General features: G+C 45.4%; 1 protein-coding gene across 2 annotated transcripts in view; it reads left to right on the plus strand.

The window, feature by feature from the left end:
• The first annotated feature begins 288 nt into the window (after window positions 1–288).
• The window catches only part of Atp10a (ATPase phospholipid transporting 10A (putative)), a 165,834-nt gene continuing 151,001 nt past the window's right edge, over window positions 289–15,121 (plus strand). Inside the window, exon 1 of one of the 2 annotated variants that reach the window (XM_045146152.1) lies at window positions 289–817. In XM_045146152.1, the coding sequence (XP_045002087.1) occupies window positions 342–817 (476 nt within the window). In that variant the 5' untranslated portion in view covers window positions 289–341. The remainder of the gene's footprint in view (window positions 818–15,121) is intronic. The other variant, XM_012949530.2, reaches the window with a different exon arrangement.

Genomic DNA, 15,121 nt, shown 5'->3' on the forward strand with positions numbered 1-15,121 from the left:
GGCGCGGATCGAGGGCGGGGCCGAGGAGCTACCTCGGCGGGCGGAAACCGCCCAGGGCCCACAGGCGGGCGGGCGGCGCGCGGACAAGGGGTCTCTGTGCGCGCCGCGCCGCGCCCCGCCCGCCCGCGCCCCGCGGGGACTGCGCGCGGGCCGCGGGGGCGGGACAGACCCGGGCCGGGCCGGGACAGGCGGGCTGGCTGGGCGGGGCGGACGGCGCGCTGACCGCGGTCTCGTGCGTCCGGCAGGCTGGGAGCCCGCGCCGCCGCATCCGGGCGGCCGGCAATGATCACCTAGGAGGCTGGCACGAGCGACGGGGGAGCCGGGCGCGGCAACACGCGGCCATGGAGCGGGAGTCGGCGGCGGCGATCAAGGAGTCCGGACCCCCGCGGCGGCGGCGGCGGCGGCGGCGACCGCGACGCCGGCGCTGGGAGGGCAGGACGCGCACGGTGCGCTCCAACCTGCTGCCGCCCCCCGGCGCCGAGGACCCCGGGGCGGGCGCCCCCAAGGGCGAGCGGCTGCGGATGCGAGGGTGCGCCCTGCACCTGGCCGACAACCGGCTCAAGACCACCAAGTACACGCTGCTCTCCTTCCTGCCCAAGAACCTCTTCGAGCAGTTCCACCGCCTGGCCAACGTGTACTTCGTCTTCATCGCGCTGCTCAACTTCGTGCCCGCGGTGAACGCCTTCCAGCCCGGTCTGGCGCTGGCGCCGGTGCTCTTCATCCTGGCGGTCACGGCCATCAAGGACCTGTGGGAAGACTACAGCCGCCACCGCTCGGACCACGAGATCAACCACCTGGGCTGCCTGGTGTTCAGCAGGTGAGCGGGCGGGACCCGCGGGGAGGATGGCGCGCAGGGTCCGCGCGCCGCGCGGAGCTCCCCAGAACTTACTGGAGGGCGCGGCGTGGGGGACACGAGGCGAGAGTGACCGCAGAACAGCCTCTGGGCGGAGGGTTCCCTGTGGAGAGGACCCACAGAGGCTCCTCTGTGCCCTAGGTGCAGGCAGGGACGTGCCCAGACCCCCTGTCCAGAATTGGCACTGGTAACTTCTGCGTCTAAGCCAGAATGGGATCTAGCGGCAACAGCTCGCCGCCCCTGTAGCCGCTCCTACCGCAAGTGAAGGGGAACCAGCTCAGGACTTGCTGGGGAAGTCCTAGCCTCACTCCTTGGCCAGGCATCCTTGGGCCCTCACAGGCTCTGGTGGGACTGCTGGCATATTTCAGATTGAAGACCGTGGGAAGGAACAGCAGCCCGTCCATGCATGTGAGCTGTGAGCTGTAAGCAGAACACAGGCTGGGTACATTCAGCAGATGTCCATTTAGCTCATTTTCTTAGTTTTGCTTCTCTTTTTCCTACCCTCTCCTATCCCCGCCCTTTTTAGTGTTTCTGAGTCAGGGTCTCCATGTAGCCTAGGCTGCCCTTGAGCTCATGGCAGCCCTCCTGCCACAGCCAGCCAAGTGTGAGGATAACGGGCGTGTGCCACTACACTGTTTAGTTTTCTTAATAACTTGTTTCCAGATGGAAAGAGGCTTTGAGCAGGTTGAGACAGCAGAGTTGGTACCCGGGAGTGGCTTTGCAGTGGGTACCTCCCACTCTCTTCGTTCCTGACTAGGGTTTCCTGCTGCATCTTCCTTTATCCATCCTGGAACTGTGCCCTTGTTTAAGAGGGTCTCTGCTCCTTCTTCCTAGGAGAGCTTAGCATTTAAGACCATAAATCTCTCTCCCTGCATTTGAAGTGGGCTTTTTTTTGGGGGGGGGGAGTCACCGGATATGAGGTCTTACTATGTTGCCTGGGCTTACTTGATTCTTTTAACCCTCCGAGCAACACTAGTCACACTTTATACTTGCTGAAGTTCAGGGAGGTTAGTAGCACCCAAGATCATGCAGCAGCTATGTAGTGGTACTGGGATTTGACCCAGCATTTCCTGACTATACAGCTTTGCTCATGTTCTTTTGCCTGTGCTCAAAGTTTTTACAAGAATCATAAGAGATGTTTGTCCTCCAGTGTGTTTGACTCAGTAGTTCTGGGAATAGGCCCATGATGAGTATTGATTAGAATTCTTATGTGGTGGCCCAATATTTACTTACACCTCCTTGCTTGCTCTCCAGAGCTGGCCATTAGCCAGTCACCATGCATGAAGGGATGACAATAGCTATGGCATTTCTTGGTTACTGTTCATCCAATGCCTCAGGAGGGAGGGGAGCTGGGCACCTCTTACACAAAGGCCCTCGGTGTCTCTTAAACATTAGGCATCTGTTGTCTGTCGTCTGCATGACAAAACTGGGGTGGGGCTTGAACAGGTCTTTTGAATCAAGATATGCCACTTCCTGTTATCACTGAGACTTTGATTCTTCTAACCTCCCCGCCCCCCTTTTAGCAACATTTAGACCTTAGGAGGAGGACATGGTTTATTTCTGGTAGACAAAATCCTGCCCCTTTTGACCTTTGTAACAGTCCCTTCTGGTTGGGAACTGAGGCTGGGCTCTCAAGTACTAGGCTTCACGGGATTGTGAAACCTCAGTCTCCACTGGGACCACACCTGTCTAGTTCCTGTTGGTCCTCAGGACAGCCCTCAGGCTAGGGCTCAAACTGTTTCCAGTCCTGCAGTCCCCTGGTCAAATTCCTGAATACTTTCCTGGGGAAAGAATGACAGCCCTGAAGGCCCTTGGTGGTTGTTAGAAGGATGGAGGTTTTTTGTGGATAGAAGGTGGGGCCTTACCTCCGCATCTCAGCTCCCTTCTGACCCTGTTATCTTCCCTGACATTTTTTTTTTTGATTCACTTCCTAACCTTGGGAAGCACAGTTAGACCTGTGCCCCACTTCTAATCATAGTTGTCCTAGAAGAAGGGCCGAATTCTACCAGTCCCAGGAAGTCTGAGATTATTGTTGCCAGGCCCTTGGATTGGAAAGAGGAGGAGGCTAGGTTCCATCCAGAGCTTGTTGTAGTGTTAGGCCACCAGGCAAGGCACTGGATGGGATTCAGAGTAATCAGGCAGGGCTCTGAGGGGTGACACCCTAGAGTGTTGGGCTACCATATAGGGATCAGAGAGGAGGGGAGCAGTCAGAGAAGGCAGGAGTTGACAGGTGAGAGATAACAGACATGGCAGCATATGGCAGGTCCAGAAAGACCAGGAACATGAGTTATAAGGTACTTGAAGTGAGAATGACCCTGAGCCCTAGGATCACTGAGCTGGTATAGGGACAGCCAGGAGATGCTTTTGTGCCAGGTCACAGTGTGTTTACTGCCCTCAGTCAGCCCAGCCAATCTGAAGTATAGTGGCGAAGTGTGGGGTCTTTCCTGTATACAGCCTCCTCCAAGTGTCTTCACTGTAGTTGCTGTGCAAAAGAGTTGTGGGCAGTAAATGAACATCTTCTGTTTTTGACATGGATCTTGCTGTGTGGTCCAAGTCCTGGGCTCAAGCAATCCCTTTTCCTCAGTCACCCAAGTAGTTGGGATTACTGGGAGAAACCATTGTGTTTAGCTCAAAGCATGTGTTAGTGAAAGCCTTACCAAGTACAAGTACCTTACCCTCTGATGATGACTTTCTGACATGGATCCAGAGCACAATACAGTTATCTGTGTGACTGCTTCCCAGTAACCCTTTAGCCCTTCTCTTTGAGGACCCTCACAGTGCTTCCTAGGCCAGGAAGCTTGAAAAGCAGACTTCTGGTCTGCATCCTGACCCCGTTTTATCCTTTACTGCACTTTGGACTTTATTTAGGCAATCTTGAGGTGCGTTATATGGGCAGGACAAGCATCTCTCTCTGGACCAATGGTGGAAAGAAAGGGTTCTTAGCCCATCCTTTAGAGAGTGCCCTGGTGGGAGTCCCTGGCAAGGTGATCCCAACCTTCTGTGGAAGTGACATCTGTCTCCAGTAGGGCGGGCCCAACAGGTATTGTGTGGATACCCAAGTCCATTCACACTCATCTCTTGCTTGAAGTGCTGTATGTAGTTACTTGCACAGAACCCTCACACCTTCCCATGTACTTTAAATCACCTCTGGATGGAAGTGCTATGAAAAGAGTAGTTCTACTATGTTGTTTAGAGAACACTAACAAAAAGAATATAGACTTTTTAAACATTTTTTGAGGTAGAGTCTCACTCTAGCCAAGGAACTCTCTGTAAGTCCAGGCTGGTCTCAAACTCATAGCATTCCTCCTACCTCAGCTTCTCCAGTGCTAGGATTAAAGCATGAGCCACCATACCCAGCTCAGACGATTTTGTTTTTCAGAGTATTTTTTGACTTGAGGTTGATTGAATCCAAGGATGTTGTACCTGGAGATATGGAAGCTGTAGTAGACAGCTTCAGGTTCGCTGAGATGAACTTCCAAATCAGGCACAGCCAAAAGCCAAACCACACAGCACACTTCAGGAACTATGGGAGGAACTCAGGCACTTTTCATATCTTTAGATTGGAATGTCAAATCCACCACCACACCTTAGGGCTCTGGACCACCCAGCTCCACCTTTTCCAGCCTAGTGGCTGGACATCCAAGAAGTCTTAATAAGCTCCTGAATTTATTGGGGGGGGGTCATTTATTCAAACTACCCTGGGGACCAAGTGTCACAGGGAGAGTGGTGAGGTCACAGAAGAATCCTTATGAGAACCTGAGCTGGGAAGGTGCATGGGGGGGAAGTACACTCAACCCTGGGGCCGTAGGGCAGGAGGTAACAGTAGGCCCACCCAGGGCAGCACTATTTGAAACAGAGGCGCTGCTGAGTGTGGGGTTGTTTCCGGACCTCCATCGCTGCCCCATACCCTATCTTGTTTTGTGCTGTTCTTCCATTTGTTTCCATATCCTTTATCATGACACAAATAGTTGTCCTTTGGGGAAGGAGGAGGGACTGAACCCAGGCCTCACATATTCTAAAAATCCATCTGTTGACAATTTGTATTCATATACGTAATGTATTTTGATAATAATCACCTCCCATACCCTTTCTTTTCCCCATCACCCTTGCACTAAACCCTTGCTTCCAGCTAGTTCTTTGATGTTTTTGTGTGCCTGTGTGAGTGAGAGGGGGAGGGGAGAGAGAGCCCCACCGAAATTAGAGCTGCTTGCATGAGCATGGGTGGGAGGCTTTTTACCAGAGCACATGCACCTTACCAGTGGCAACACCTCTGAAGCAAATGTCCCCCTCCTTTAGTAACCATTAACTGACTGTAATTTCTCTGGGAGGCCTGAACACTCCACCACATCCATGAAGGAAGATTGGTGGAGGCAATATTGTGCAGGTCTTGTGCAGGTAATGGCAGTCGCTATGAAGTCATGAACACAATAGCTGTCATTCTGAAATACAGCATTTCCCAACACTTCCCCCCATCCTCTGGTTCTTACCTTCTTTCTACTCCTCTTCCTAGTGTTCCCCAAGCCTTGGAGGGGGTGATGTAGGTGACCCCATGAGGGCTGAGCACTCATTCTCAGTACTTTAATGAGCTTTGAGTCTGCCCAGCAGTTACCACCAATGGCAGAAAAATGTTTCTGCGGCCAAAGCTGCTAGCAGTACTAGTGTAATCTTGGCGCTGCCTGAGGCATCCTTTCTTTCTTTCTTTTTTTTTTTTAATTTATTTATTTGAGAGCAACAGACAGAGAGAGAAAGAGGCAGACACAGAGACAGAGAGAATGGGTGTGCCAGGGCCTCCAGCCACTGTAAATGAACTCCAGATGTGTGTGCCCCCTTGTACATCTGGCTAACATGGGTCCTGGGGAGTTGAGCCTCGAACCGGGGTCCTTAGGCTTCACAGGCAATCACTTAACCACTAAGACATCTCTCCAGCCCCCTTTCTTGTATCATTTGGGCTCCCTGCTTGGGCCGAGTGTAGCCTCAGTGTGTCAGCCTGTATCTTTTGAGGAAACAATCTATCTTGTTTTGAGGAAACATGAGGAATCATGTTTTGAGGAAATAAGCATTTTGCTTGTTTTGGAATTACCCTATCCTATTTCTTTTGATTCTTCACTGCCCCAGCTAGTAGGGTTATTTGTCTAACCTGTGTTGCCAGTCCTATGTACTTCTAGTTTTAGAAGTGCCTAGTGGTTAAGGAGATGATACTGTCACCCAAGAAAAGCCTGCTTTGTTTTCTTTCCTGCTACATTATCCTTTGTCTCCCTTCCTGCTGCTGTCTCCCTGGTGTCCTTCCCTCTTTTTCTGGCTAGCTTGCTGTCCTCTTCAGAGCTCTTGGCCCTTGGGCACATTCCCTAGGCTCACCTCATACTACCACTTAGAGGCCTGCTTGAAGCAAGGCCCTGTGTCTCTGGAAGCACCTTACTTTTTCCTCATCGATATAGAAGATTTGCAAGAGCAGATACCATGATGAGATTCAGAAGTTATGAGGTGATACAGGTAGGACAGTTGAGGAATAACATTTCTACATTGCCATTCCCATGTTTTTGAAACACCTTTTTAAAAAAATATTTTTATATGTTTATATATTTGCAAGCAGAGAGAAAGAGTGAGAGAGAGAATAGGTGTGCCAGAGCCTCTAGCCACTATAAATGAATTCCAGATGCATGCACCACTTTGTGCATCTGGCTTTACATGGGTATTGGGGAATTGAACCCCGATTGTTAGGCTTTGCAGGCAAGTGCCTTAACCTCTGAGCAAGCTCTCTAGCCCAGTGCTTTTTCTTGTGATACTTGTCATGTACCTTGTATTGTCTGGCTCCTGAAGTTAAGTTGGAGTGGGGAAGGAACCTTTCCCCAAAGGACTTGATTGTCATCACAAAGCAATCTTGTTCCAAGAAGGATTCTGCCTTTACTTGTTAATAAATGCCAAGTGTTCTCCATCACAGTCTGTCTGGTCCTCCTGTCAATTCTCCATCCTTGATTCACAGATTCGGAAACTGCAATTTCAAGACTAAATAACTTGCTCCCGGGACACCGGTAGAAGGAGGCAGTGTTGTGATTCCACTTCTAGGGTTCTTTTTTGACTTGAAATCCCCACTCCAAGAGATGGGCCTCACTGAAAAATAAATACTGTAGTACAAACTAAAGGGAAAGGAAAGAAGAGAGAGAAAGCCCAGTCTATGTAGGTGAGTCTATGAGGCTGAATTACTGCTTACAAGTTTGTGTCTGGAGAGTTGGAACACTACAGATCTAGAGCCAAATTATCCTGGACTGGCTTTAGTCCCCTTCATTGGCACCCCTGGGCCAAGCTACCCTTCTTAGGACTGTCCAAACCTTTAAAATGTGTTCTTAGCAAACCTCTAGCTTCCACCAGTCCAAAAGCTAAGAATGTCATCGGATAACATCTAAAACCTGTAGCATTTTCCCTGCTTTGCCAGGACCTGTCTACCTGTGCCTCCCATCCCCCAGCATATTTGGTAAATACCTTAATTTATGGCTTTCCTTATTCTGTACAATGCAGAGCTGAGCATGGTGGTGCACACCTTCAGTCTCAGTGCTCAAATGGTGGGAGGATGGATCACTTGAGTTCAAAGCCATCCTGGAACTACGGAGTGAGATCCAAGTCGGCTTGGGCTAGTGAGACTGCCTCAGGGGAAAAATTACTGCATGCAGCGCCTTACATCAGTGGAACAAGTTGTTCAGGGAAACTTGAATCTGTGTTCCCAGACCATGGTCACTCAGATTTGGCTCAAAATAACTGTCTCTGATTTCCCTTTCAGGTGAGAGCTGTGTTTTGCAACTAGCATAGAAGTCTTACCCACATAACAAATTTTACTTGTAGTAAACCTCTGTTTAACCACCATCTGTCTTCAACGATTAGTAACTTAATGGTCAATGCTGTTTTAGTTGTATTCTCACCTACATGTCTACTTCCCATCCCCTGTCTTTTTAAAAGTTTTTTTTTTTTTTAAATTTATTTATTTGAGAGCAACAGAGAGAAAGACAGATAGAGGAAGAGAGAGAGAATGGGCGCGCCAGGGCTTCCAGCCTCTGCAAACGAACTCCAGACGCGCGCGCCCCCTTGTGCATCTGGCTAACGTGGGACCTGGGGAACTGAGCCTTGAACCGGGGTCCTTAGGCTTCACAGGCAAGCGCTTAACTGCTAAGCCATCTCTCCAGCCCCCCCTGTCTTTTTAAAGACAGGTCTCCCTGTGTAATCCAGGCTGTCTCAAACACACCATCCTTTTACTTCAGCCTCCTAAGTGCTGGGAATACAGGTGTATGCCACTGTCCTTCTTATTTTGAAGCAAATCTCAGTCTTTTTTTTTTTTTAAATCTGTGTATGCATCAATATTTGTCTTTAAACAACCATAGCTATTAATATGTATAGCTACAAATACCATTATCATACCTAAAATGATTATTAATCTTTTAAAATTATTAATTAGCCCAGTCTGTCCAAATATCCACATGTCCCACAAATCTTAATTTTCTTTCAATCTATATGTTTGAATGAGATCAAGACTGGCTGATAAATATTTTCTTTTAATCTATATATTTCCCCTGTAACCCCTCCCCCATCCATTTCCTTCTGCTCTTTTAATTTTTTTCTTGTTAGAATATTTTTATTTATTTGCCTGTGTGTGTGTGTGTGTGTGTGTGTGTGTGTGTGTGTGTGTGTAGGGGGGTTGCACCATGACCTGTTGCCACTGCAAACTTCACATACATGTGACACTTTCTGTTTTTGGAGGTAGGGTCTCACTCTAACCCAGGGTGACCTAGAACTCACAGTGATCCTTCTACCTTTGCGTCTACAGTGCTAGGATTAAAGGCATGAACCACCACACCTGGCTGCATGTGACATTACTTTGTGTCTGGCTTTATGTGGGCACTGGAGAATGGAACCCAGGCCACCATGCTTTGCAAGCAGAGCCCCTTTAACCTCTGAGCCATCTCACTAGCCAATCTTTCAATTTGTTTTTCAGAAATTCGATTATTTGTATGGGTTTCCCACGGCCTGAATATTGCTACTGAGTTCAGTGTGGTTTCATGTAACATGCACCTTTCTACTGTAAGTCCTGGAAAGCGCTAGGTGGGTCTGGGCACTTCCTTTGACTTACCTCCTCCCCCACTGGTATCCTTGTGTGACATGGCAGCTGTTGGTCATTCCCTACTTCCATGGATTTGCTGAGAATGGAGCACAGCAGTGATGTGATTCTCTTATTTGTGATAGGGAATACCATCACAGTCACCCTCCTCTACCACTAACTAGCTCAAGTCGGAAGAGAGAGAGATAGGCGTGATGCCAGATTGCTAGTATCTTCCAATGAGAACCGAATAACTTCCTAAATTTTTTTTTTTATTTTGAAATAGTTTTAAACTTATAAAAAAGTTAGAAAATAGGATTATTGTATCCCCTTCATTTCCTTCTATGTCATAGTAGTAGTTATTATTATTATTTTGTGGTGCTAAGGATTGATAGCAGGGTTTGCACATATTAGGCAAGCCCTCTACTGCTGAGTCACATTCCCAGCTCTCCTTCATTCACTTTTGTTTAATGCTAAAATTTTACTTAAGTTTCTACAAAGGCCCAAACTAAGAAATTAGTACCTGTGCAAAATAATGTTTTTTTCTTGTGTTGGGTGCAAGCACACCACTATAGAGTTATATGTCTAGCCTCAAAACTTTTTTTTTTCCAATGAATTTTTGAGCTTGGTTATAATTTGCATACTCATCTTGTCTTCTGTCACCTCACTAACCCATGTATTATTTGTGACACTTGTTCTACTCTTTAGACTTTTCTTCAAATAAAGATAGTTTTACTTTTTCATTCACAACTTGATGTCTTGCATTTCTTTTTCTTGGCTAATGAGCCTGGCTAGAAGGCCAGGACAGTGTGGCAAAGGAACAGTATAGACTTTTGTGTCCAGCTTTACATGGATAATAGGGATTGAGTTCTAACTTAGGTTTGAATTGCTCTGCAAGTGCTTTATCCTCTGAGCCATCTCCCTAGCTAGTCATTTGTTTTCTTGATGATAGCCATTCTGACTGGGATGAGATAACATCTTAGAGCAGTTTTAATTTTCATCTCCCTGATGACCAAGGGTGTGGAACAATTTAAAATATTTACTGGCAATTTGTATTTTTATTTTTTAAAATTATGAATTGCGAGGTTTATTATAGAGGGGATTAAGATACAGGGAGGAGACTAACTGAGACTCAAGCCAGAGGAGAACTCTCCTCTTTCTTTGCCTGGCTGGAAAAGGGAGAGAGGAGACAGAGAGAATCTCTATCACAAAGACCCTCTCCAGGGGTAAAAGGGCTGTAAAGAAGGAACTTATGCCCACGTGTGCAAGGCAAAGCATGAGAACGGAAGATCCCCATTCACGTAAAAGACCAGAGAGGATTAAACAATAGTGAGGGACTCAGAAATTAAAGACATCATACATGTCACAAAGCAAGAAAGCATTCCAAGACAAGACACATGTAGACAACACAAGGAAAATATATTCAGGCGGAAAGAAGTTAGCAGCCCTTCTCTGTAAGGCTGGGAAGTGGGGAAGAAAGACTTATACACTACTGTTAGATAAAACCACAGGGAGAAAAATATATATACAGATTTGGTCTAGAGAGATGGCACAGCTAAGGTGCTTGCCTGAAAAGCCTAATGACCCTGGTTCAGTTCCCTAGTACCCACATAAAACGAGATACACCAAATGACACATGCGTCTGGAGTTCCCTCTTTCTGTCTGTCTTTATTCTTTTTATTTTTTATCTTTATATTAAAAATTTTTTACTTATATTTTTATTTTTTATCTTTATATTTTTAATATTTTTATTTATTTATTTGACAGAAGGAGAGAGAGAGAGAGAACACTCCAGGGCCTCCTATTGTAGCAAAGAACTCCATATGTATATGCTATTTTGTGCATCTGGCTTTACATGGGTACTGAGGAATTGAACCAAAACTGTCAGAGTTTACAAGAAAGCCTTTGATTGCTGAGCCATCCTTCCAGCCCTGTAATTTTTTCCTAGAACTCACACTTCAGTTTATTAGCCCATAGGCTTATTGAATGATTTGGATGTGTTGTAGAAGCATGATATGGCTGTGGCCTTCCTCTAGTCTCAGCAGCTGTGATTCGCTGCTAGAGACCTGCACAAAGTTGGTCCTATTAATGCTGCACTATTGGGAGGGACTTTGGAGGACATGCTTATCTGAGAGAATCTTTGTCAGTTAATGGTTGCTGGGAGAAAAATAGTGGCATAGCCTAATGTAAGCTGCTCATGTTCCTATAAATTCACCCTCATCCATGTTCCTGTAAATTACCCCAATTAAGCTTATTGCTTTACCAAGTTAGACATGTGGGGAGTCTTTTCTTCTGGCTGTCACTGGCCCTATTTAAGCTGAATAGATGTTTGCCATTGTCTTCTTGTAAAAAGTTAACAGGGGTTTCTTTTTGGTGTTTAATTTTTAGAGTTTGCTATTAGATTACAGATATTAATTCTTTGTGAGATGTGGATTATCTCTCCACTGTTGACCTATCTGCTAGTTTCCACTGCTCTACTGGTTCTGCAGCTTGTGAGATCTGCAGTTTGTCCTGAGTCTTCACCTGGGCCCCCTGGTTTACCTTGTGCATGAGGCTTGCTCTAACTGCTCTGAGCACACCTAGCAGAGCTGGACTCAGATCCACCCCCAAACACACTTTATGGCTGTGACATAGCGAAAGCATGGATCTCCCTGGTAGGGGCTGCAGTTACAAGCTCAATTTTGATAAAACACCTGAATCTATGGAGCCATACATTCAAATTATCATATTCAAACTTCCACAGCACTTATCCTTCACCAATTGTCAAGGCTGGTATTAACCTCTTGAGGGGAAGTGTCATGTATGCCCGGCTTCCCAGTGGGTGGGACTATTAGTATATGTCATCTTGCCTGGATAGAGATTTTTAAACTTTATTAGTCATGGACATACTTAGTATGTAAACAACAGGTACCATCTTTTCCCTCATCCTTGACCCTTTTCCAATGGGGATTATGCTTCATGCATTGTGGGAGCAGCAGTCAGTTATGAGGGAGAGGCAATGCCTTTGTGCATAGTGTCCCAACTTGTGGTTCTAACAATCTTTCCACCCCTCTTCCACAAAATTCCCTGAGCCCTGTTGGGTGTGTGTGTCCAGTCTACTTCAGTGATGGGCTCTTAGGAGCCTCTGGATCTCTAGTTTTGTAGGTGTTGAGTGTCCTCAGTGTCTATCTCCTTCACCCTTGTGCTGATATCAAGTTCATTGAGAAAGCAACACTCTTGCTCATCTCCCCAGTTCCTCTGTGGTTTCAGCTGGGGCCGGACTGAAGTGCAGTGGGCCATCTATCTCCCAGGTCCTGCTCCCCTGTAAAAAACAAGTAGATTCTCCAATGGAGAGTGAAATCAGCACAGGTTAAATGGGATAAGCATTATTAATTTAGAGAGAGTTTAATAGATGTTATCACTCTTATAGCCCATGATGAGGGGGAGCTTGATATTGGAGAGCAAAATCATTAGCTGGATGGGATTCTGACTTATTTCCCAGTTCCAGATACAGGTTACTTTCCACTGAGTGTATCTGTTAGCCATTCTGAGAGCAGTTGGTTACCCACCAGGGCTGGGTGCCACTATTGAACTTGTTTGCTTGTTTGGTTTTTTTGGTTTTTGTTTTTCAAGGTAGGGTCTCACTGTAGCCCAGGCTGACCTGGAATTCATTATGGAGTCTCAAGGTGGCCTCGAACTTACGGCAATCCTCTTACCTCTGCCTCCTGAGTTCTGGGATTAAAGGCGTGCGCCACCATGCCTGGCTCACTATTGCACTTGAGTGAGCATCATGTCAGGTTGTTTGCTTCTGAGTACCTTAGACCTTGGATTGCTCAGACAAATGTTGGCCACTTTCCCCCCATAGCTCATGTAGTATCTTCCAGCACTAGATGGGCTAACTGTCTAGGGACTGGGTGCTGGAGACATTTTTTAAAAAATATTTTTTTATTTATTCATTTGCAAACACACACACACAGAATGAAAGAATCACTGAATATGAGTGTACCAAGGCCTCTAGCCTCTGTAAACTAGCTCCAGGTGCATATGCCACTCTGTGCATCTGGCTTTATGTATGTGCTAGGGAATCCATCCCTGGGTTGTTAGGGTTTTTGGGCAAGCACCTTAACCGAAACATTTTTGTAGGCAAGATTATATAAAATTGATAAAGAAAGTAGTAAATATAAAGTTTTTAGTTTTTTATAAAATTTGCTCAAGATGAAAGGTTAGATTTTTCTTTCTTTCTCCCTGCCCCCAGGTAGGGTTTCACTCTAGCTCAGACTGACCTGCAATTCACTATGTAATCTCAGAGTAGCTGTGGTCCTCCTACCTCTGCCTCCCAAGTGCTGGGATTAAAGGCGTGCGCCACCATGCCCTGCTCAAGAAGGTTAGATTTTTAATTTAAGAGTTCTTATTTTGTTAATGTAAATTTTTTTTTTTTTTTTTTTTTTTTTTTGGTTTTTCGAGGTAGGGTCTCACTCTAGCTCAGGCTGACCTGGAATTCACTATGTAGTCTCAGGGTGTCCTTGAATTCATGCTGATCCTCCTACTTCTGCCTCCTGAGTGCTGGTATTAAAGGCGTGTGCCACCACATCCAGCTTCATGAATTTCTTTTTGTACTTATTTCTAACTTCATCCCATTGTTGTTAAAATGAATTTTTAAATGTTATTTGTTCTTTGCATTTATTGAGTATCATAGTCTGTTTTAGGGAAATCCTGTCTTTTACAAACCTACTTCTTCCTGTCCAATTCCTGGCACAGGGGAGCCCAGTGGACTTAATTTGTGCAAGACCTCTCTTGTTATATATAGCAGAATGAAAGAATTCACAGGAAAAATGGAGATGATATTTTCATTTCTATATTTTTAGAATATTCTTAGCTTTCTGTGTTGACTTGCTTCACATTTTGCCAAAGTACAGTTCCCATGCATTGCCTTGCACACACCCCTTGCTTGTCTTTCCACTGGATACTGTATTCCGTAATACTTTGCCAACCAACTCTTTTCATATAGTCATAAGGACTTTTTCTTTATTTATTGTAAATTAACCAAAAATAATTAAAATCTATTCCAAGGTTTTGTTCTGACTTGCAACAGCAGGTATTTCCTAAAAAGGCTACTTCATTTTTCAACACAGTCTCTCCAATTAAGTCAGAGTACAAATAGATGCCTCTGGATGCCCTGTGAGAGTAGAGAGTAATGCCAACATCTAAAGAAACAATTGGAAGGGTTATCTAGCTCTTTATTATTAGTATTTAAGATCTTTTGGTCAAAAGGTATGCTGATGTTGTTAGGAAAAAATGTGTGTTTACATATTGTTAGGACATTCACTTTTTAGCACACATGTTGTTTTTTTGTCATGAGTACGTGTATATGGTTTGAGAAGAACATTTGAAATACTGTAACTTGTTCATAGGTCCCATTGTGATTCTTACAGGCAGCAGACAAACCCAGGATAGAAGTGGATGGATTAAATGTTTTAGAATTGAATCTCACTGGGAAATCCCTGGGAAATAGTAAAACTAAGATATTTTAACAATCTCAAAGGCAATGTGGTATATGTAATATATTGCTTTGTAAATACCTCTTCTGTGGATTTTTGTTTGCTGTTTTTTGTGTGGCAGGTCCTTACTGTGTAGCTCAGTCAGGCCTTAAACTCACATCAATTCTATTGGCTTAGCCTCCTGATTGAGTTTTCTTTTAAAAATAAAGTGATTTTAACTCACACATTTAATGGTGCCTTTGCAATGGTTGCTTTTGTTAAACTTATGAACAGTTATAAAAATTAAAAATAGAGCTGGGCATGGTGGTGGCACATGCCTTTAATTCCAGCATGCAGGAAGCAGAGGTCGGAGGATCACCGTGAGTTCAAGGCCACCCTGAGACTACATAGTGAGTTCCATGTCAGTCTGGACCAGAGTGAAACCCTACCTTCAAAAACCAAAAGTAAATAAATAAATAAATAAAAATAAAAATTTAAAAAGCACCACCACCACCACCAGCAAGAAAAAACCCAAAAATCCAGGCATCGTGTTTCATGCCTTTAATCCTAGCACTCAAGAGGCAGAAGTAGAAAGGGTTGAGCAAGTTTGAGGTCAGCCTGGCTAGAGTGAGACCCACCTGGAAAACATATAATATAATATAATATAATATAATATAATATAATATAATATAATATAATAATTTATTTTCTCCAAAAGGAAGATACACCTAT

Source organism: Jaculus jaculus, chromosome 3 (assembly GCF_020740685.1).
Source record: "Jaculus jaculus isolate mJacJac1 chromosome 3, mJacJac1.mat.Y.cur, whole genome shotgun sequence".
In the NCBI taxonomy this organism is placed as follows: Eukaryota; Metazoa; Chordata; class Mammalia; order Rodentia; family Dipodidae; genus Jaculus; species Jaculus jaculus.